Genomic DNA, 25,169 nt, shown 5'->3' on the forward strand with positions numbered 1-25,169 from the left:
TGGAACTAATACACAGTATTGATTCTCAAATGGAAGGTAAGAGTTAAAAGATATGTCAGTTAACTTTATCCTTATAACAACCCTGGGAGGTAGGTGTTCTTATCATCTCTGTTTTATAGATGAGGAATCTGGGCAAACCAAAGTTAAATGATTTGCCCAAGGTCATGTGGTTTGTAAGTATTTGAAACACAATTTGAACTCGTCTTCCTTACTCCAAGTTCAACACCATATCATTTGTGCCACTTATCTGCCCATAGTATTTGTTGTTATTCAATTCTTTCAATTGTGTTCAACTCTTTATGATCCCCATTTGGAGTTTTCTTGGCAAAGATACTGAAAAGGTAAGCCATTCTCTTCTCCAGCTCATTTTTAGAGGTAAGGAAACTAAAGCAAACAGGGTTAAGTGACTTGCTTGGGGTTATACAACTAGTAAATGTCTGAGGCCAGATTTGAACTTAGGAAGGTGAGTCCACTGTGCCACCTTGCTGGTCATATGGTATTGGTAATCTCATTGTAAAGATGAGAAAAATGAGGTTTCTGAAAGATAAAGAGAATTGCCCAAGGTTTCAAAGCTAATAAGCAGTGAAGCAAAGATTTAAACTCAGATCTCCTAACTCCAAATTTAGCACTCTGAAGGAAGAATTTTAGGAGACCTGAGTTCAAATCCAGGCTAATATCTTATTATCTGTGTGATTTTGGGGAGGTCATTTAATTTTTATCTGCCTTGATTTTCCAAAAACTATAAATACTATTATCCCCACCTGTAAAATTGGGACAATAATAACATCTACCTTCCAGGTTTGTTGTAAATATAAAATGAGAAAATATTTGTAAAGCACTTTGCAAATCTTAAAGATGTAAATTCTAGCTATCAAAAAAGAGAATGATTGAGAAGAGGAAAGGATGGCCTTTTTCTTCCCCCCCCCCCCACTACCTTTTCAGGTAAGAAGACTCCAGAGATGTCCTCAAGTCATTGGATAGTGCACAACTTTTAGAACAGCCAGTGTGGGAGAAGGAATAAGATGATGGGTTTTATTTTTCTAGTGCAAAAAAGTGCTAAAGAGAATTTTCTGTGAAGTCCCAGGGAAGAAAAGACCATTTTGACTAAAGCTCGAGGCAGTTTGCCCCATGTGCTCAACTTAAGTTTCCTGGGAATTCTAGAGCGGCTAGGTGGTACAGTGGACAAAATGCCTAGCTTGGAGTCAGAAAGACTCATTTTCCTAAGTTCAAATCTGGTCTTGGATGCTTCCTAGCTGTGTGACTCTGGACAATTCACTTAACCCTGATTATCTTGATTTCTTCATCTATAAAATGAGTTGGAGAAGGAAATGGCAAACCACTGCTGTATCTTTGCCAATAAAATCCCAAATGGTGTCATGAAGAGTTGGATATGACTGAAGAACTGAACAACAAGAGTTCTAAATGGATATTTTTCCTTTTCACTTCTCATTGTGGGCTTAATGAAGCAAAGAACCCCACCTTGCCATTTCATACTTCATTACTACTTGACACTAGCTATTATTAAATTCTTCATCTGAATGAGATTAATGGGCTCTTGTCATGTCAAATCCTTTTCCTCCTAGAGAATTTGATATCCTGGAAAAAAATGGCTCCTGAGAGCCATGTAGTGTGACGTGATTTCTAAGTGGTGAAGTTCAATGTTGACTGTTTTTCAAAATTGTATTTGAGTACATAACTTGGTGCGGAAAGACCAGGCTGGAGTTTGATGTGGTGGTTGGCTGGCACAATGGATTGAGAATGCTGGACTTGGTGGGAAGAAGACCTCAGTTCATAACCTTCCTCATGTATTGGCTGTGTGGCCCTGGAAGACTTCCCCTCTTTACCTTTTCCTTTTGAATCCCAAGTTCTTTCAAAATCTCAGTTCAAATGTTACCTCCTACCAATCATCCCAGTTGTTACTGTTCTTCTGAGAATTACTTTGGATTTATTTTGTATATATTTGTGCATATTGTTCTGCCTACTTTCTCTTTTTGTCTTTCTTCCCTGGAGGAAAGTAGGATTACAAACTTATATTCAGTATCTTAGAAAGACCTGAGTTCAGTTTTGACTTCAGATACTTCCTGGCTGTGTGGACAAGTCACCCAACCTTTGGCTGCCTCAGTTTCCACAACTATAAAATAGGGATAATAAAAATACCAACCTTGTAGAGTCATTGTGAGATGTAAATGAGATTATATTTGTAAAAAAGTGCTTAGCACAGAGTCTGGTGTCTAGTAGGTATTATATAACTGTGTATTTTCTTTCCCTTCCCTTCCCTATCTGGAACACAATAGATACATAATAAATGCTTATTAAAGGGAATTGATTTAATTTGAGAATTTAAGCCTTTTCCCAGTGTCTTTAAGACTGTGTGGTCAATTGTAATCCAAACCAGCCGCCAGTCTCTAGTCAACTTTTAAAACAATGAGCTTTTCTTTTTCTTGTAATTTTGGAAGCAAGGACTTCCTACCACATCACAACCAATCAATCAGAAATCACATACTAATGAAGGATGTCTCTCCTAGGTATCCTCTGCGCTTGAGGGTTACTTCTAAGAACTTGGAGTCTTCGTCAATGATGTAGTGCTCTTTCTCTAGAGAAATCCAAGCCCAGTTTAGATGGAAAGATTGACTCCTTAGCTTATTTCCTCCTGTAATTAAAAAGAGGAAAACGGAGAACTCAAATTAGCTACACAGGTATAGAATTAGTTACAGAAGCAGATAAACATAGTGTGACAAGGAAATCACTTTAAAAGACTGATATATATTAATTTAAGGTCGCCAAGGAATTCAGCTATGTAATTCCTAAATGAAAACTCAAGTCAGTAGTCAACCTTTTATGGAGTTTTTAATTACAAACAGGAGGAACAAAGGTATTAGAGAGAGAGAGAGAGAGAGAGAGAGAGAGAGAGAGAGAGAGAGAGAGAGAGAGAGAGAGAGAGAGAGAGAGAGAGAGAGAAAGGAGAGAGAAGGGAATAGGGCTTAAATACCCCCTCTGTTTAGGCTGGGCCAAAAGGCCCAAGCCCTTAGATAGCTGAGGCAAAGAAAAGAGATCAGTCCCTATCACTCACATGACCAAAATGGAGAAACAGTCTCAGGGGCCTCCACCTCCAGCCTCCTTCAGAGCAAGCCTTCCCAGAGCACAACCTCTCAGAGCAAAACCTCTCCAACCCCTCCCAGTCCTCAGCCCCCCCCCCCATCTTTAAGGAAACCATCTAAGTTCCCTCCCCTCAGTTCTCACATCTACCAATCACTGTCGATGTCTCCCCTGTGCCAATGGTGGCTCTAGTTTAACCCAGGACCGCCCAGAGGTCTGCCCCTTTGCACATGTCTGTTGAAGGTCATATTCTCAAATAATTAAATCTTGATCCTTGCTGCAGCCCTTCCTAAATCTTTTTACTGTGGAGATTGTATTTTCCAAGACCTGGTTCTGTCATTCCAAGTATCTCTATTGTATCAATTCTAAAATCAATCATGACTCAAAGAACTTCCTGTTTTATGCTTAAGCATAGGTCAAAGCCCTTTCCATTGTTTAGCAAAAGGTTTCTGTCCTAAAGTAGTCTTAGGTAGGGAGGAGAAGGACCCTCCCATGCCAAGGGTTTTCACATTCCAATAGAGTTCTTACTATCAGTAGGAAATTTTTTCCAAGTATGAAATTTTCCAATGGGGAAATTTCCAACATTCATAAGTCTAAGAAATTTTAAGGTTTACAATAGTAACCTAGTGTTTGAAAAACCCAAGATCCCAGCTACTGAGGCAAGAACTCACTATTTAAGAAAAGCTATTGGGAAAACTAGAAAGCAGTCTGGCAGAAACTAGGCATAGGCCACCATATACCAAGATAAGCATAGGTTGGGTATGCGATTTAGACATAAAGCAAAATCATATCATAAGCAAATTAGAGGAATGTGGAAGAAATTTCCTGTTAGATTTATGAAATAGATAGGGGAATAGTTCATGACCAAACAAGAGATAGAAAGTTTCATTGGAGGTAAAAATGAATAATTTTGATTACATAAAATTAAAAAAAAAATTTTATATGGTCAAAACCAATGCAGTTAAAATGATAAGACAAGAAAGAAACTGGGAAAAATTGTTGCATCAAATTCCTCTGATGAACATTTTATTTTTATAATATAAAGGAAATGGAGATAAATTTAGAGATATTTCTCAGTTGATAAAAGGTCAAAGTTTGTATATAGGAAGTTTTCAGAGGAAGAAATTCTAACTATCAATAATCATATAAAATACTCTAAATCACCAATAATTTGAGAAATGTGAATTAAAACAACTGTGAGGTGCCACCTTACATCCATCAGATTGCTTAAGATGACATAAAAGGAAAAATGACAAGTTCTGAAGGGAAAGTGAGAAAATAACTACATTAATAGTATAATGATGGAACTATGAATTAGTCCAAATATTCTGGAAAGCAGTTTGGAATTATGTCCCTAAAACTATTAAACTGAGTATAATCTTTGATGCAGTGATAGCACTACTGTGTCTATACCCCAAAGAAATCAAAGAAAGAGGAAAAGAACTCATGTAAAATAATATTTATAGCAGCTTTTCCTCCTTCCTTCCTTCCTTCCTTCCTTCCTTCCTTCCTTCCTTCCTTCCTTCCTTCCTTCCTTCCTTCCTTCCTTCCTTCCTTCCTTCCTTCCTTCCTTCCTTCCTTCCTTCCTTCCTTCCTTCCTTCCTTCCTTCCTTCCTTCCTTCCTTCCTTCCTTCCTCCTTCCCTCCCTCCCTCCCTCCTAGGTGATCTCTAGGTTCTTTTCCAGGGCTAAAACTCTGATCCTCTGACCCTACTTGAATTCTATTCTTCCCACTGGGAGTCACAAGAGATGTGGACATAACAGTATAAGAACAGGCTAGCTGAAGCACATTGGCAGGAAAGGGTCCAATTGGGAGAAGTGACAAAGGGAGTTTGTACACAATTAAGAAACTGCTTTAAAAGTCACAGAATAATGGAAGATCAGTTGGAAGAGACTTAAACAGCCACCTAGTTCCACCTAGACCCGGCTATGAATTTTCTTTATAGCATCCTCAACAACATCTTGTCTCCACTCTTATGGCTCCCCTCTAAATTTTATCACACACATGATTCTGAGCTTCCCAACAAAGTCTGTGTTTATACGGTATTAATGGTGATTGAGATAAAAATTGATGAACACAAATTCCCCACTCAAACTGTATGGGATAAAAATGAGTGCAAGTGCTCCACTCATTTAATCAAAATCTGGAATCAGATGGTAGGAGTAAAAAAGGCAATTGTTTATTTCTTCGAAAAAAGGGGTCACTTCAATGATGGGCTAAGAAGTGCGGATTAACTAGGTAGCAAACAAGCAATATATAGTTCCCTAACACAAGACCCCTCTTCTCCCCCTCCCTAGCAGGCCTTCTCCCCCCCCCCCCCAACTGAACCTTGACTTACAATCTAAAACACATGTGTAACTAACTGGTTCAGGTGAGTTAAGGGGAGCAATTGCCCTTGAATAAGAGCCTTCTTTCTTTTATCAGTCTCTTTCCCAAGCTTTTCCTGGAATCTTCGGTCAACAAAAGGTAATAAACTAGCCTTCCACATTCCTTTCTCAATTGGGGGTTTTTAACAGGGTATTTTTGCTTTAAGAATAAGGTGGGGTATAAGCTGAATGCTCATTCTGGGACTAGTACACCTAATTCTATCTCACACAAGGGCAAGAATGAAGGAAAAAAGTCATTCAGATGTTTGAATTGTGAAGAGAAAAACCATAGAAATGAGTGGTTATAGCCTTTGTGTTAAGTCAAGTTGTGATTAGTACTATGGATTAAAATTCTATAAAACATTCGAGTTATTTGGATGGTGCTTACCTGATCTATGACAAATTTTTACTGATCTATAAAATGTTTATTACCAAAGACTCTTACTTTTTAAGACCTATATACTTAAAAACACCCTTCCTGTATATATATTTTGTTCTTTCCCCTCCCGCCTCCTTTGGGAATTAGGTGATCAAGATCACTTCTCTTTGGGTCATATCTTTATGTCTTTAGTCATCAACTGACATTGAATTTTCATTTAAAATTTTTTTCTGAATGAATCCATAACTTAGATGAGAAGCAGTGCTGTATTGTGAAAAATATACCAGAAATACCAGGGGGTTCTAAGATCTGAGTTCTGGTTCTGGAATCTTCTTGTGTGACCCTGGGCAAATCAGCTAGCCGCTCTCTGCTGCCATGTCTTCATCTGTTCCATGAGGGGTAATAATACTTTATAATGTAAGGCAGTTGAATCGACTGAGACAATATATATGAGTGAATGTGTGCCACCTCTTTTTCAGAGAAGGACATGATAGTTATTAGCACCACTTTTGTGATTGACCAAATATCATGGCCATAGATATGAGCCATAAATCTGCTTATGAAACAAATACTTCCATACTTCAAGCATGCATCATTGCAGCAGGATGGTTACTCTTTCCATCAATAAATACAGACCAAAACTTTGTTGAGATATATGCCTTCGCAGATGGCCTTTGTGACTTCTGTGATTAAAAATAAAACAAAATATTTCTGTATTTTTTTGGGGGGGGAATTTTGTTTTATTTTTAATGGTCCTCTGATTTCTTTAGTGCAGGGAGCTCCTAGTGAGGAATTGGGCCTCCTGAGTCCCTTATTTATTTGGATCAGCACCTGCTTGGTGCCTGGGGGGAGTGAGAAGTTATGGCATTTACCCAGGATCATACAGTCAGTATGTGTCAGGGGCAAGACTTGAATGACTTTCCTATCGCTATCCAATAGATTGCCCTGCTTCTTGAAGAAAAAAAAATCCAAGCAAAACATCTTAATTACCTGGTGGCCATCCTCATCGTAATGAGCCTCTAACCTTAGCTAGACTGGCCTGTGAATGATAGACACACAAAACCTCTCACCTGTCCATTCGCAAAGCTTTTCCACCTATCAGAACTTATACTGGCTTCAAAAGTCACCACAATCAGGAAAGTGATTGGTGGTGTATCAACTAGTAATAATGAGAAAGAGAGGAGGAGAGGTATGTGAGGACTCTTTTGGGATAGAACAGTGTCTGTGGGGGATCTGATTCCCCTGTTTGCCAGGTTGGGGTCACGTAGATCTGTCTGTGTCCCCATGGAGAGTCTTCTGATTTGGGCTGTGCTGTAAAGTGCCTGTAGTCTTAGGTACAGAGACACGGATGGGCTAAGGATAACTGGACCCCCAGGTCAGTGATGACTGCAACTTTGAGAACACCTTCTGAGGCTTTCCATATTTTCTCAGGTGTGTCTGTCTGAGAAGTCATGGGCTCATGCTCCCTAGGGTGCTTAGTGCAATGCCTGGCACATTTGTTGGCACACCAACAAATGCTGATTATTTAATGGATTGATTGGTTACTGCCATGATAGGAGCAGCTAAGTGGTATAGTAGATAGAGTGCCAGCCTGGAGTCAGGAAGACTTACTGAGTTCAAATTTGGGCTTTGACATTTACTAGTTGTGTGACCCTTGGCAAGTCCCTTAACACTCTTTGCCTCAATTTCTTCATCTGTCAAATGAGCTAGAGAAGGAAATGGTAAACAACTCCAGTATTTTTGCCTAGAAATCCAACAAATGGGAACAGGAAGAGTCAGACATGAGTGAAAACGACTGAACCACAACCTGACAGGAGATCAGAGTAGGACTCCCTGGAATCAAAGGGTATAGGAAAACATTACTTTCTACTTCCTTGGCCAATCAGTTTTCAATAGTTCCCACCTAGAATTGTAACCTGGATACTTCCAAGACAGATCTTATAACACTTATGTATTCCAGTGGCTGCTAGGTGGTGCGGTCTCCAAAGCTGCTCTATGGTGAAAGAACTTTGGTGCCCAGTAGCTGGGGAGAGGTAACAAAGGGAGTTTGCTCACACCTGGGAAACTGCTTTGAAAGTCATGCAGTAAGCACAGGACATGGGATCTGGTGTAATGTAGACTTGTGTTCACATTCAGCTTCAGACACTAGCTTGTGACTCTGGATAAATCACTTAATCTTTGACTGCCTCAATTTTCTTATCTGTAAAATGGGAATAATAATAGTAATAATAGAATGGGGACAAAAAAAACCCCTACCTCCCGGGGTATAGTGAGGATCAAAAGAGATAAAATTTGTAAAGGGCTTAGTCCAGGGCATGGAACATGGTAAGTGTTTATTATTTTAGAAGATACTCTTTGGCTCTGATTAATGTGAGTATTTATAGAAAATTGTGGCAGTTAAGACTCAACACATACAAAACAGAACTCTTCTTTCATCTCTAACTCTTCCCTTTACCAACTTCTCTGTTTTCCTTCAGGGCACAACCATACATTCACAAATGAGGATTCATTTCTAACTCTTCCCTCTCCCTATGATTACTACACCTCCCATTCAAACTGTTTCCAAATTCTGTTTATAAGGACTTGACAGAATCTTTTGCATTCATTCCTTTCCCTCCAGGGGCATCTGAGTGGTTCAGTGGATAGAGCACTGCACTTCCTGGAGCCAGGAAGACTCTCTTAATCAAGCCACAGACACTTCCTAGCTGTGTGTCCCTGGGCTAGTCACTTAACTCTGCCTCAGTTTCCTTCTCTGCAAAATTAGCTGGAGAAGGAAATGGAAAACCACACTGGTATCTTTGCCAAGAAAGCATTAGAACGGGACCATGGCGGGTTGGAAATGACTCAAGAACAAAACAACTCTTCTCTCCACTGACCTGGTCAGTTTTCTCGTATAAGCCCTCTTTATTTTTTCATCCTAACTGTTGCAACAGCTTTCTAAAAGATCTTCCTGCATCTCTTCTCTCCAATAAACCCTCCACCCAACTGCCAAACTAAGCATCCCAAAAGCATCAGTCTGGTCAGTTCATTTTCTTGCTCAAGAATCATCAGTGGCTGCCCATAGCCTCTAGAATCAAAAACAACCCAGCACTTTGCATTCTGCCCCTCTATTGAATTATTTCCTTCTTATGCCCTAAATTGGTCTCCTTGGTTCCTATTTATAAAATCCTATTTCCTACTACCTTGGCTCTGCCAAGAAAGCTGTTACTTCAAATCTCTGCCTCTGGGAGTCCCTAGCTCTCTTGAAAACTCGGCTTGAGTGCTTCTTCCTACAAGAAGCCTTTCTTGATGTTTTCAGGTGTTAGCTTCCTCCACAAGCTTACTCCTGCCAATTACTTGGCACTTCGAAAGCATTTATTTTCTATTTACTGATGTGCCCCAATGTTGACCACATAGACTCCATCTCCCACATAGAAAGTTAACTTCCGAGGCCAGGTGCTACTTGCTTTTTGCCTGTATCTTCAGTGCCTAGCCCTAAAATGAATCATCAAACAACTTCAAGATAAAGTCTACAAATCTACATTGACCACCCAAAGCCAACAGATAGAAACTCCTTATTCTGTATCAATTTTTACAGAAAATGTTGCTACTTTTTTCTTCCCAGAGCTTTTTTTCTCCCCCACGAATGGCAATATATATTCTTCAGTGATCCTGTTGACATTTCCCATGCAGATTACTCCCCTTTCTTTGCTTGATGAGCAGAGGGGGGAGCCTTAGACTGGGTGTATCTCAAACATTAGTCTGTGAACCACAGCCTCATTATTGAATGGCTAGAGTTGCTAGAGAAATAAAGAGACTGAGCCCTTCCTTTCCCACCATTGGCAAACAAGACTTCATGGGGGAACTATGTTATCTCAGACACATAGATGATGAGATAACCCGTCCGAATCACGTCTGATGATGAGATAACCCGTCCAGACCACGTCTGATGATGAGATAACCCGTCCGGATCACGTCTGATGATGAGATAACCCGTCCGGATCAGGTCTGATGATGAGATAACCCGTCCGGATCAGGTCTGATGATGAGATAACCCGTCCGGATCAGGTCTGATGATGAGATAACCCGTGCGGATCAGGTCTGATGATGAGATAACCCGTAACCCGTCCGGATCAGGTCTGATGAAGAGATAACCCGTCCGGATCACGTCTGATGATGAGAAAACCCGTCCGGATCAGGTCTGATGATGAGATAACCCGTCCGGATCAGGTCTGATGATGAGATAACCCGTCCGGATCAGGTCTGATGATGAGATAACCCGTCCGGATCACGTCTGATGATGAGATAACCCGTCCGGATCAGGTCTGATGGTGAGATCACCCGTCCGGGTCAGGTCTGATGGTGAGATCACCCGTCGGGGTCCGGTCTGATGGTGAGATCACCCGTCCGGGTCAGGTCTGATGGTGAGATCACCCGTCCGGGTCAGGTCTGATGGTGAGATCACCCGTCCGGGTCAGGTCTGATGGTGAGATCACCCGTCCGGGTCCGGTCTGATGGTGAGATCACCCGTCCGGGTCCGGTCTGATGGTGAGATCACCCGTCCGGGTCCGGTCTGATGGTGAGATCACCCGTCCGGGTCAGGTCTGATGGTGAGATCACCCTTCCGGATCAGGTCTGATGATGGGATCACCCGTCCGGATCAGGTCTGATGATGGGATCACCCGTCCGGGTCCGGTCTGATGATGAGATCACCCGTCCGGATCAGGTCTGATGGTGAGATCACCCGTCCGGATCAGGTCTGATGGTGAGATCACCCGTCCGGGTCAGGTCTGATGGTGAGATCACCCGTCCGGGTCCGGTCTGATGGTGAGATCACCCGTCCGGGTCCGGTCTGATGGTGAGATCACCCGTCCGGGTCCGGTCTGATGGTGAGATCACCCGTCAGGGTCCGGTCTGATGGTGAGATCACCCGTCCGGGTCCGGTCTGATGGTGAGATCACCCGTCTGGGTCAGGTCTGATGGTGAGATCACCCGTCCGGGTCAGGTCTGATGGTGAGATCACCCGTCCGGGTCAGGTCTGATGGTGAGATCACCCGTCCGGGTGAGGTCTGATGATGAGATCACCCGTCCCGGTCCGGTCTGATGGTGAGATCACCCGTCCGGGTCCGGTCTGATGGTGAGATCACCCGTCCGGGTCCGGTCTGATGGTGAGATCACCCGTCCGGGTCCGGTCTGATGGTGAGATCACCCGTCCGGGTCCGGTCTGATGGTGAGATCACCCGTCCGGGTCCGGTCTGATGGTGAGATCACCCGTCCGGGTCAGGTCTGATGGTGAGATCACCCGTCCGGGTCAGGTCTGATGGTGAGATCACCCGTCCGGGTCAGGTCTGATGGTGAGATCACCCGTCCGGATCAGGTGTGATGGTGAGATCACCCGTCCGGGTCCGGTCTGATGGTGAGATCACCCGTCCAGGTCAGGTCTGATGGTGAGATCACCCGTCCGTGTCAGGTCTGATGGTGAGATCACCCGTCCGGATCAGGTGTGATGGTGAGATCACCCGTCCGGGTCCGGTCTGATGGTGAGATCACCCGTCCGGGTCAGGTCTGATGGTGAGATCACCCGTCCGGGTGAGGTCTGATGGTGAGATCACCCGTCCGTGTCAGGTCTGATGGTGAGATCACCCGTCCGGGTCAGGTCTGATGGTGAGATCACCCGTCCGGGTGAGGTCTGATGATGAGATCACCCGTCCGGGTCCGGTCTGATGGTGAGATCACCCGTCCGGGTCCGGTCTGATGGTGAGATCACCCGTCCGGGTCCGGTCTGATGGTGAGATCACCCGTCCGGGTCCGGTCTGATGGTGAGATCACCCGTCCGGGTCAGGTCTGATGGTGAGATCACCCGTCCGGGTCAGGTCTGACGGTGAGATCACCCGTCCGGGTCAGGTCTGATGGTGAGATCACCCGTCCGGGTCAGGTGTGATGGTGAGATCACCCGTCCGGGTCAGGTCTGATGGTGAGATCACCCGTCCGGGTCCGGTCTGATGGTGAGATCACCCGTCCGGGTCCGGTCTGATGGTGAGATCACCCGTCCGGGTCCGGTCTGATGGTGAGATCACCCGTCCGGATCAGGTCTGATGGTGAGATCACCCTTCCGGATCAGGTCTGATGGTGAGATCACCCGTCCGGATCAGGTCTGATGATGAGATCACCCTTCCGGATCAGGTCTGATGATGAGATCACCCTTCCGGATCAGGTCTGATGATGAGATCACCCGTCCGGATCAGGTCTGATGATGAGATCACCCGTCCGGATCAGGTCTGATGGTGAGATCACCCGTCCGTGTCAGGTCTGATGGTGAGATCACCCGTCCGGGTCCGGTCTGATGGTGAGATCACCCGTCCGGGTCCGGTCTGATGGTGAGATCACCCGTCAGGGTCCGTTCTGATGGTGAGATCACCCGTCAGGGTCCGGTCTGATGGTGAGATCACCCGTCCGGGTCAGGTCTGATGGTGAGATCACCCGTCCGGGTCAGGTGTGATGGTGAGATCACCCGTCCGGGTCCGGTCTGATGGTGAGATCACCCGTCCGGGTCCGGTCTGATGGTGAGATCACCCGTCCGGGTCAGGTCTGATGGTGAGATCACCCGTCCGGGTCCGGTCTGATGGTGAGATCAGCCGTCCGGGTCCGGTCTGATGGTGAGATCACCCGTCCGGGTCCGGTCTGATGGTGAGATCACCCGTCCGGGTCAGGTCTGATGGTGAGATCACCCGTCCGGGTCAGGTCTGATGGTGAGATCACCCGTCCGGGTCCGGTCTGATGATGAGATCACCCGTCCGGATCAGGTGTGATGGTGAGATCACCCGTCCGGGTCAGGTCTGATGGTGAGATCACCCGTCCGGATCAGGTGTGATGGTGAGATCACCCGTCCGGGTCCGGTCTGATGGTGAGATCACCCGTCCGGGTCAGGTCTGATGGTGAGATCACCCGTCCGGGTCAGGTGTGATGATGAGATCACCCGTCCGGATCAGGTCTGATGGTGAGATCACCCGTCCGGGTCCGGTCTGATGGTGAGATCACCCGTCCGGATCAGGTGTGATGGTGAGATCACCCGTCCGGGTCAGGTCTGATGGTGAGATCACCCGTCCGGGTCAGGTCTGATGGTGAGATCACCCGTCCGGATCAGGTCTGATGGTGAGATCACCCGTCCGGGTCAGGTCTGATGGTGAGATCACCCGTCCGGATCAGGTCTGATGGTGAGATCACCCGTCCGGGTCAGGTCTGATGGTGAGATCACCCGTCCGGGTCAGGTCTGATGGTGAGATCACCCGTCCGGGTCAGGTCTGATGGTGAGATCACCCGTCCGGGTCAGGTCTGATGGTGAGATCACCCGTCCGGGTCAGGTCTGATGGTGAGATCACCCGTCCGGGTCAGGTCTGATGGTGAGATCACCCGTCCGGGTCAGGTCTGATGGTGAGATCACCCGTCCGGGTCAGGTGTGATGGTGAGATCACCCGTCCGGGTCAGGTCTGATGGTGAGATCACCCGTCCGGGTCAGGTCTGATGGTGAGATCACCCGTCCGGGTCAGGTCTGATGGTGAGATCACCCGTCCGGGTCAGGTCTGATGGTGAGATCACCCGTCCGGGTCAGGTCTGATGGTGAGATCACCCGTCCGGGTCAGGTCTGATGGTGAGATCACCCGTCCGGGTCAGGTCTGATGGTGAGATCACCCGTCCGGGTCAGGTCTGATGGTGAGATCACCCGTCCGGGTCAGGTCTGATGGTGAGATCACCCGTCCGGGTCAGGTCTGATGGTGAGATCACCCGTCCGGGTCAGGTCTGATGATGAGATCACCCGTCCTGATCAGGTGTGATGGTGAGATCACCCGTCCGGGTCAGGTCTGATGATGAGATCACCCGTCCTGATCAGGTGTGATGGTGAGATCACCCGTCCGGGTCCGGTCTGATGGTGAGATCACCCGTCCGGGTGAGGTCTGATGATGAGATCACCCGTCCGGGTCCGGTCTGATGGTGAGATCACCCGTCCGGGTCCGGTCTGATGGTGAGATCACCCGTCCGGGTCCGGTCTGATGGTGAGATCACCCGTCCGGGTCAGGTCTGATGGTGAGATCACCCGTCCGGGTCAGGTCTGATGGTGAGATCACCCGTCCGGGTCAGGTGTGATGGTGAGATCACCCGTCCGGGTCAGGTGTGATGGTGAGATCACCCGTCCGGGTCAGGTCTGATGGTGAGATCACCCGTCCGGGTCAGGTCTGATGGTGAGATCACCCGTCCGGGTCCGGTCTGATGGTGAGATCACCCGTCAGGGTCCGGTCTGATGGTGAGATCACCCGTCCGGGTCCGGTCTGATGGTGAGATCACCCGTCCGGGTCAGGTCTGATGGTGAGATCACCTGTCCCGGTCAGGTCTGATGGTGAGATCACCCGTCCGGGTCAGGTCTGATGGTGAGATCACCCGTCCGGGTGAGGTCTGATGATGAGATCACCTGTCCCGGTCCGGTCTGATGGTGAGATCACCCGTCCGGGTCCGGTCTGATGGTGAGATCACCCGTCCGGGTCCGGTCTGATGGTGAGATCACCCGTCCGGGTCCGGTCTGATGGTGAGATCACCCGTCCGGGTCCGGTCTGATGGTGAGATCACCCGTCCGGGTCAGGTCTGATGGTGAGATCACCCGTCCGTGTCAGGTCTGATGGTGAGATCACCCGTCCGGATCAGGTGTGATGGTGAGATCACCCGTCCGGGTCCGGTCTGATGGTGAGATCACCCGTCCGGGTCAGGTCTGATGGTGAGATCACCCGTCCGGGTGAGGTCTGATGGTGAGATCACCCGTCCGTGTCAGGTCTGATGGTGAGATCACCCGTCCGGGTCAGGTCTGATGGTGAGATCACCCGTCCGGGTGAGGTCTGATGATGAGATCACCCGTCCGGGTCCGGTCTGATGGTGAGATCACCCGTCCGGGTCCGGTCTGATGGTGAGATCACCCGTCCGGGTCCGGTCTGATGGTGAGATCACCCGTCCGGGTCAGGTGTGATGGTGAGATCACCCGTCCGGGTCAGGTCTGATGGTGAGATCACCCGTCCGGGTCAGGTCTGATGGTGAGATCACCCGTCCGGGTCAGGTCTGATGGTGAGATCACCCGTCCGGGTCAGGTCTGATGGTGAGATCACCCGTCCGGGTCAGGTCTGATGGTGAGATCACCCGTCCGGGTCAGGTCTGATGGTGAGATCACCCGTCCGGGTCCGGTCTGATGGTGAGATCACCCGTCCGGGTCCGGTCTGATGGTGAGATCACCCGTCCGGGTCAGGTCTGATGGTGAGATCACCCGTCCGGGTCAGGTCTGATGGTGAGATCACCCGTCCGGGTCCGGTCTGATGGTGAGATCACCCGTCCGGGTCAGGTCTGATGGTGAGATCACCCGTCCGGGTCAGGTCTGATGGTGAGATCACCCGTCCGGGTCAGGTGTGATGGTGAGATCACCCGTCCGGGTCCGGTCTGATGGTGAGATCACCCGTCCGGGTCCGGTCTGATGGTGAGATCACCCGTCCGGGTCAGGTCTGATGGTGAGATCACCCGTCCGGGTCCGGTCTGATGGTGAGATCACCCGTCCGGGTCCGGTCTGATGGTGAGATCACCCGTCCGGGTCCGGTCTGATGGTGAGATCACCCGTCCGGGTCAGGTCTGATGGTGAGATCACCCGTCCGGGTCAGGTCTGATGGTGAGATCACCCGTCCGGGTCTGGTCTGATGATGAGATCACCCGTCCGGATCAGGTGTGATGGTGAGATCACCCGTCCGGGTCAGGTCTGATGGTGAGATCACCCGTCCGGATCAGGTCTGATGGTGAGATCACCCGTCCGGGTCCGGTCTGATGGTGAGATCACCCGTCCGGATCAGGTGTGATGGTGAGATCACCCGTCCGGGTCAGGTCTGATGGTGAGATCACCCGTCCGGGTCAGGTCTGATGGTGAGATCACCCGTCCGGATCAGGTCTGATGGTGAGATCACCCGTCCGGGTCAGGTCTGATGGTGAGATCACCCGTCCGGATCAGGTCTGATGGTGAGATCACCCGTCCGGGTCAGGTCTGATGGTGAGATCACCCGTCCGGATCAGGTCTGATGGTGAGATCACCCGTCCGGGTCAGGTCTGATGGTGAGATCACCCGTCCGGATCAGGTCTGATGGTGAGATCACCCGTCCGGGTCAGGTCTGATGGTGAGATCACCCGTCCGGGTCCGGTCTGATGGTGAGATCACCCGTCCGGGTCAGGTGTGATGGTGAGATCACCCGTCCGGGTCAGGTCTGATGGTGAGATCACCCGTCCGGGTCAGGTCTGATGGTGAGATCACCCGTCCGGGTCAGGTCTGATGGTGAGATCACCCGTCCGGGTCAGGTCTGATGGTGAGATCACCCGTCCGGGTCAGGTCTGATGGTGAGATCACCCGTCCTGATCAGGTGTGATGGTGAGATCACCCGTCCGGGTCAGGTCTGATGATGAGATCACCCGTCCTGATCAGGTGTGATGGTGAGATCACCCGTCCGGGTCCGGTCTGATGGTGAGATCACCCGTCCGGGTCAGGTCTGATGGTGAGATCACCCGTCCGGATCAGGTCTGATGGTGAGATCACCCGTCTGGATCACGTCTGATGATGATATAGCCAGTTTAAATCATGACTCCAGGCTCAGGCATGACACCATAAGCTGCTGAGACATATGGCAGGATACTAGGAAACATCCATGTATCGGCATTCTTTTGAGAAGTCATGTTGCTCCAGGGAGGCTCATTCTCCCTATATGAGAGCAGTTGGAGCTAGGATGTGGGTTTTAAAGGCCAATAACTATCATTGCTCAGACTAACTGCAGGTAGTTTCTGACCTTTAGGAAACCTCCATCTGCCTTAATAAATGACCCTCTGGGGGGGCAGCTGGGTAACTCAGTGGATTGAGAGCCTGGTCTAGAGATGGGAGGTCCTGGGATCAAATCTGACTTCAGATACTTCCCAGTTTTGTGATCCTGGGCAAGTCACTTGACCCCCATTGCCTAACCCTTACTGCTCTACTGCCTTGGAACCAATACATGCTATTGACTCCAAGGAGGAAGGTAAGGGTTTAAAACAAAAAAATGACCTTTTGCTGGGTGTTGTGCCTTGGGATTTGGAAGATAAATGATATACTAGGGATATAGTTGACTTACCTCCACAACATTTGGTTTCATGTAAAGGATGTGCCACATAGAGTAGTTTGGAAAATTGTTTCCTATACCTAATAATGTACTTTTCTTTAAAAACACAGATTATGAAGGTGAAACAGGGAGCTGATATTGAAACATGCCATTAGAGGCATAACTAACAATTCCTGTACTTGGGGGAGAGAGGGCTCACCTCAGGTGTGGCGCTTAGAGAATAGTTCTCAGAAGGAGGATGCACTCCTAGGCAATGGATGTTGCCACTACTGCGGCATAGAAGGGGGAGGTGGGCAGAGAAGGAAGTGATCACAACCGCATGGCTATTCACTCATCCTGAAATAAAGCTCTGATTAGCCACCCGAAGCATATCTCTGGGTGACAGGACTTTAGCAAGTGATCTTGAAACATATAGATGTGCCCTTTTCATCATCATAAAAGATGTTACTCTACACTGTCATCTAATGCTAATAATACTAATCACCTGTAAATGTCACCAAATGCTGTTGCTGCTATTTTTTCTAATAATTTTCCAATGTCTTTTCCAAATTATTTCTTATAATCATTCCAATAAATTCCCTGGAAGAAGTATAATTTGAGATGGGACAGCTAGTACAGACAGAGGGAGGGCAGAAAGCCAAATTGTACATCAGCCGTTTCCCCTCTTTGTTTCCTAGGGAGGTCTCTTCTGTTCCCCAAGCTCTGGCCTACAAAAGCTACAAATTCTTTCAACAACCTACTTAACTGACTGAAATGTGCCATACTTCCTTCCTCCCCAAGGATACAATTTCATTCAAGACTCCACTCCCATTACTCAGGCTTTTTGTTTCATTTTCTTGGCCTGAAGACTTCATGGGTCTAATTATATGTGTGTGTTACACATACACACGTACGATAAAATATATATGCATGTGACATACAATACATGTGTAAAATATATAAATGCACATAAATGTAACAAAATATACATGTAATATAGAATACAGGTATAAATATAGAAACACATATGTGTTTTATAGATAATATAGGTATAAAATATATAAACACATATACATGTAACAAAATAGATATACATGTATTTATATAGAATATAGGTATAACTATATATACATGCATGTAACAAAACAGAGATACTTGCATAATGTATAATATAGTTATAAATATACATGTAACAAAATAGACATACATATATAATATAGAATAAAGGTATGAAATAAACACATATATACATATACATAATATTAAAATATATAATGTATGTATATAAAATGTGTGTATACATATGTTTGTGTGTATATATGTATGCATGTGTGTCTAGTTGTTCTTAAGTCATTTCAGTTATGTCTGACTCTTTGTGAGCCCATTTGGAGTTTTCTTGGCAAAGATACTAGAGTGGTTTGCCATTCCCTTCTCCAGCTCATTTTATAGATGAAGAAACTGAGGCCAACAGGGTTCAGTGACTTGCTCAGAGTCAGGCAGCTAGTAAGTGCCTGAGGTCAGATTTGAACCCAGAAAGAAGAATCTTCTTGATTCCAAGATGATTGTTCTATCTACTTGGTCACTTAGCTGCCCTATATATATTCATTGGTAGTTGGATCATTTTGATAGATTCTTTATAGGAACTCTGGCTCTACTTCTAATTAGTGATAGAACTTGGAAAAGAATGCAGATTTCCTCTGTCACATTCTGGTGCTCTTTCCACTAAATTATGTGTGTGTGTGTTTTTCCTGGATGTTGTAGGACCAGAGACTTAAAGCCGTAGGGGTCTTTGAAGGGTCTGTAGTCTTACTCTCTCATTTCAAAGAAGCTGAGGCCCATGGCGGGGGAATTGTTGACATAACTTTGCCCATGTAAGGCTGTCTAATGTTTAGTTTCTACAAATTTTCTAGTGGACCTAAAATATGATGCAGCCACAGATCTATTTCATGTTGATATTATTTAAGAGTTTTCAATAGTCAGATTGGGACTTGAAAAGCAGCGCTCTAGAGCCAACTCATTCATTCTTCTTCCAGAGGAAAAGAGATAAATGTCACATATCCCTTCCTCTTGTAACATATGGTGTTCTTGATGGAGTTATTAGATAAGTGCTAAGAGAAATAGAATAGACTTTTTTCAGCTAGAGAAGAATCACATGAAATCTTATATGAGAAGGAAGTTTCAAAGTGGGATCTTGTGAAGGGATTAAAAGAAAGCACCCAGGGATCACATCCAAGATTTCATAAATTATCCACCATCATTGCTTAGATTAACTGTATGGGGAATTAAGCAGGCTCTGACAACCTCCATCTGCCTTAATAAATAACCTTCTGCTGGGTGCTGGCTATACCTTAGAATGTGGAAGAGATAAAAATCAGGAGGAAAAAGTTTGGAAACTGAAACAAGTCACAGTCTACCTCTCCAGTTAATAATAATCCCTATGGTTACTCTTATTACTGAAAGAGCAAGCCAAAGATTAGATGGATTGTTATTCTGGAAAACCTTGGCAAACACTTATCAGACTGAGTTGTTGAAAGGAAAAGTAGGATTGTCCTTTTTCCTGTGGGCTTTTTTCATCAGCTAGGAATTCTTTCCTGTGAGAGAGCAAATTCATGTGAGATAATGAAATGGCTATGCTAAACATCTTGGCTCTCAGACCAAAAAAAAAAAAAAATATATATATATATATATATATATATATACACATACAGACAGACACATACACACAGATATATGCACATGTAAAATACACATGTAATATAATTAAATATAAAAATCTATAAAGGCAAAAATATTTTAAATCTATATATTTTTAGACATAATAAATGTAGGTGATGCAAATGATAATGGATAGACGCACTGTGGATGGATGCTATAGAGATATCATGGTGGACTTGGGTTCAAAATGTGACTCAGAAGAAGCACACTCATGGAATTGGAAAAATGCTTAAAAGAACATCAAATAAGTTTTTATCAAAGCCAAGTAGAAATGAATACATATGTATATTTATCTGTTGATGACATATTGATCTAGAAAACCACATTTCAATTTTAATCAGGTTCAGGCTGGTATACCTCATGTTTCCCACTCATTGATGAGTAAAATGATGTTCAGAGAAGTTAAGTGATGCTTCCATGGTCACATAGGTGGTAAGAGCTGGAATTGAATGCAGGTCTTATAACTCAAAACCTACTGTTCTTTCTCCCACACCATCCTGCCTTTTAGTGAATGCCAACAAGAGGAGGTGGGCTGCTTGTGTACCAAGAGCTGATATTGATGCTTATGACCATCAGATCATTGATTAAAAATTTCAATATTTATCACAGGGCCATGCATACATCCCTGGAGCATTCTATTGAAGACATTCTATGAAGTCAACATTATGACAGGAGTACTTTCTCAACTAGTTCTTAATCCCTTTAATTGTATTGTGTTCTAATCCACATTTCTCCATCTTTTTCATAAGACTAGTATGAGATACTATATAAAATGTCTTGCTAAAACCAAGATAAAATATAGCTACATTACCCTAATCTAATAAATTAGTAACTTTGTTTAAAAAAAAAAGACAAAGTTATTCTGGTGTTACAAGTTCTTGATAAATCCAGTTCTTTATTTTCATTTTACATTTTTCTAGATGTCTGCTAATGGTCTCTTTAGTTATCTGTTCTAAAGTCAAGAGCACTCGCCTCTAGTTTGTGGACACCATTTTGCTTTAGTATAAGAGTATATAAGCCCATGGAGGTTACATGACTTGCTTTGTTTGGTCTCAGAGGATAGAACCATCTACGAATCCATCAGAAAACATTCATCAGTACTTTCCTGCTTCGCCTCACTTCCAAATAAAGCCCGACATATAAGAATGACTTTTCATAGGTTCCCTATATGCTGATGTGTAACAGATGAAGTCCCACAAAGACAAATTTAGGTCTGAGGTGAGTAAAAACTTCTGAACCATTAGAACTGTCCAGAAGTGGAATAGGCTTCCTGAAGAGGTGATGGATGCAATTGCTCAAATACAGATGAAGAGAGAGAGAGAGAGAGAGAGAGAGAGAGAGAGAGAGAGAGAGAGAGAGAGAGTGTAGCCCAACAACAAAAAACAGAAGAACAAAATTCATCAAAAACTGAGACCATTTGGGGTAGAGATTCTACATAGTTTAGCAGCTCCTAAAGGCATCACTATTTCACAACCTACAAGCACAACATCAACAACAGATGACATTTTTATAGCATTTTATAGCTACAAAGCACTTTGAAAACACAGCAGTCTTATGATAGCTTATGTTCATAATGACGAAGTGGAGGGATTATGGAAGAATTAAATTTTGTTCAGTATACTCTGTTTAAGGAGGCAGGAAGGTGTGCAATACATTTTGCTTTATTTTTGTTTTCTGAAAGTTTTATTAATGCTCTTTGCTTTTTATATCACAATCATTTCCAGACATAACACCCATAGTTCACCACCTGGCCAAAGAAAGGAAGAAGATTATATATCTTCAGTTCTTCTCTGGGACCAAGACTGATTTGTGTAATACATCTAGGATCATAACATTATATACAATAGCTCATGTTGTGAGAATGCTGGGTAATGTTTCCTCATCTGTAAAATTAGGGAATTAAGTGATTTTTAGGGCCCCTCTAACTCTCAACTCATGAGTCTATCAATCAATGTCCACTCGCTAACACTTTAACTAGTTTGAAATCAATTCATATTTTCTCATTGTCATTGAATTTTCCCAAGGTTTATTCATTAGTTTTTCATTTACATTATAGAATTATAAACAGAGGTGTGCTGGCAATGGTTAATAACTAATTCTCTGAAAAAATGTTCTCAGTACATTTAAGTTTAATCTGCATTATTAACATTTTCTCCATCACTTTTTCTAAGTCTAGACAATCAACAAAACAATAAAATCAGCCCCGATTTTTAGCATATGCCGGTTTCCTAAGTATAAATGCTCACACTGAAAATTTAAAAACTGGTTCTCAGGAGCCAGTTAAAGTCCTGGAAATGGATATACCTGACTGTAAGCTCCTTGAGGGTAGAAATCCCTCTCTCTCTCTCTCTCTCTCTCTCTCTCTCTCTCTCTCTCTCTCTCTCTCTCTCTCTCTCTCTCTCTCCATTTCTCTCTGTCCTTCTCCTTCTCCCTGTCCCTCTCTGTCTCTGTCTGTCTGTCTGTCTGTGTCTGTCTTTCTCAGGATCTCTTACAGTAGGCACTGAATATGTTTTTTAAGTGAATGAATACTTGTGTAAATGGATCTGTTAATATTTTAGGGCACAGAAATGAGTACTTTCCCCGTGTGTGTGTGTGTGTGTGTGTGTGTGTGTGTGTGTGTGTGTGTGTGTGTGTGTGTACATTGTCTGTGATGGATCCTGCGTTTCTGTTTTCAGGGGAGTCTGTGCCATACTGTTCTTTTCCATCTCCCCCTCTTTGTTTTATTTTTTAAATGTCATAAATATTTCTTGATACACCTGCCTCTTATTAAACACTCCTTTGTAACAAAAAATGGATTAAGCATAACTAAGCCACAAGATGAGAGTCACATTCTGTGTCTGGATTTCCCTACCACACTACCAAGAAAAGGAAAATGTGTTTAATCAGTTTTTTCCTAGGACCAACATGAATTAAATGCAATGAATCTGAGTCTGGTTGCCATGTAGTGTTGTTTTCATTTTTATCACTCTACCTAAGTGGTGAGTACTGGGGCCTGGAGTCAAGAAAACTCATCTTTCTGAGTTCAAATTTGACCTCAAACACTTGCTAACTTTGTGACCCTGGGTGAGTCACTTAACCCTGTTAGCCTCAGTTTTCTTATTTGTCAAATGAGCTGGGGGAAAGAAATGGCAAACTATTTCCATATCTTTGCCAAGAAATGGGATCATGACTGAAAAATGACTGACTAACAACCGAAACTCACTTTTGTTGATTATTCTCCTTGTTTTGTTTCCTTTAAGAGTCAATAATTCATACAAATTGTTCCAAGTCTCTGCGAATGCCTCATGTTATATCTTCTGACACACGAATGAATGCTTAGTAAAGCATTGATTAAATGCTTACTGTGTACAGTAGATCTAGAGAAGGGACCTTAGAGACTATTTAACCCCCCCACACCATTTTACAGGTGAGGAAAGAGAGGCCCAGAGAAAGGAAATGACCTGCCCAAGACCATACAACCAACAAGTGACAGATCTGGGATTGGAACCAAGGTCTTTGATTAAAAATCTAGGTCTATTTCTGGTATGCCACAGGGCTCCTATTCCTACTGTAAACTGTAAAATTTGATTCAGCAAGGCAATTTACACAGTCTCTTATGATATGCCTGTGAACAAGTTGGAAAAATGTTGGCTAGATGAAAATACAATTAGTTTAATTTGTAGCTGATTGAACAAGCATTCCCAAAGGGTATTGATTAATGGATCTAAGTCAACTTGGGGGGTGGTCCCTAGAATTATGGTGGAAGATCTGCCCCTGGCCTTGTCCTATTAAACATTTTTATCAAGGACTTAGATGACATCATAGATGGCACGCATATCAAAACTGCTGACACAAAGTTGGTATGGGAAGCTAACACACTGGATGAAAATGAAAAAAAGTTTTGGGAGGCTAGAATGTTGGATCAAAGCTAACAAATTTAATAGGGATAAAGGCAAGTGCCTCTAGATTAAAATATTTTAAGAATACAGGATATAGGAGACATAGCTAGAGTCATTCAGATGAATAAGATAGGCAGGGGTGGTTCATGAAATATGACCAAGACCAAGAGAATAATAGTCCTGTTGTATTCTGTGCTGATCAGGTCATAGCTCCAAAACTGTGTTCAGTTCTCCATGACTGTCATTTTAGGAAGGACATGGGTACATCCAGAGTTGGAGAATCTGGGGACATTAACTTGGAAAGGCAGGATTTGGGGTGAGGTGAGGGTCAGGGAGGGAACATGAAAGCAATCTTCAGATATTTTAAAGATAGCATAGATTCATAGAAGGAACATAGAGGTAGGAAAGAACTTAAAGAGATCATCATATGTATGATGAGAATTCTGATACCATGCAGATGAAGTGTGATTGGATTGATTGGAAAAACATGTGATTATCACACATACAACAGTTATGTACACATTTATGCATCTAATATCTTTTGGCTGTTGCCATGAACCATGAGATCTGGATAGAAGGGACCTTCAAGACTGCTTAGTTCAATTTTACAGGTTCGGAAATGGAGATCAAGAAAAAGGAAATGGTTTAAGGTCACATCAAGTGTAAGTAAATGACAAAGTTTAGACTAGAATGTAGAATTTCTAACTCCAAGACCAGCCCTCTTTCTCATATGCAATGCTATAGATTTTGGCTCAAAAACATTTTAACAGTTAGAACTAGATTATCACATGAAACGATGAACTTTCAATAACTGGAAATATTCAAAGAGAAACTGGAAATGTCTAAGGGGATTATGAGGAGTGTAGAATAGGTAATCTCTAAAACTACATCTAACTTAAAGATTCTTTGATTTTATGGAAAACACAAAGAATTCCATTGAATTTTATAGAATATTAGAGATGGAAGGAAGCTTAGAGGTCATCTACTTCCACCTTCCACATCTTACAGAATGAGATACTAAGGCTGAGAAAGAGGAAACAATGGACTCCAGGTCAGAGGACAGCCAACACTACAACTCTTGATCTCTTTACATTCAGTCCAGAGCTCTTTCTACCATTTTTTCCTTCTTTCCTTTAAGGATCTATGGTTTTTGTCAGTATAGAGATCCCTCTTATGATGCAGGCTTTTACTCATAACAACATACCAGGTAGTTAGTCATTAAAAATTCCTGTGTATGAAAAATCCATTATCACAAAGTCAATTTGATGATGAGTCTTTTTCACTGGCAAAAAATGAAATATAAAAGCATATGGAAAAGTTAACTTCTTTTAATTTCAAGTAACAAGTATTTATTAAATGTGTACTGTGTCAGTCACAATATTAGGAACTGGGGATAAAAAGAAAAAATCTCAGTTTAAAAGGAATTTACATTCTATTGAGTTCCTACATTGGGAAGACTCTATAGTCATGAAATCCCACATCTAAATGAAAAAAAAAAGTTGCACCCTTTAAGGTGATGATGACCTTTATTTGAAGAGCAGATAAGGACTCTTGTAATGAAGCTACATTAAAAAAAAAGTCTTTTAATGAACAAGTATTTATTTCCTGTTCCTCCTACCTCT

The 25,169-nt window shown here is 44.2% G+C and overlaps 1 protein-coding gene across 1 annotated transcript in view; it reads right to left on the reverse strand.

Annotated features, from left to right (window-relative positions):
* FREM3 (FRAS1 related extracellular matrix 3) overlaps nt 1–25,169 on the reverse strand; it is a 129,014-nt gene that overhangs the window by 73,081 nt on the left and 30,764 nt on the right. The window contains exon 3 of the mRNA XM_056803807.1: nt 2,504–2,650. Within this exon, the coding sequence (XP_056659785.1) occupies nt 2,504–2,650 (147 nt within the window). The remainder of the gene's footprint in view (nt 1–2,503; nt 2,651–25,169) is intronic.

Source organism: Monodelphis domestica, chromosome 6, assembly GCF_027887165.1.
Source record: "Monodelphis domestica isolate mMonDom1 chromosome 6, mMonDom1.pri, whole genome shotgun sequence".
Taxonomy (NCBI): Eukaryota; Metazoa; Chordata; class Mammalia; order Didelphimorphia; family Didelphidae; genus Monodelphis; species Monodelphis domestica.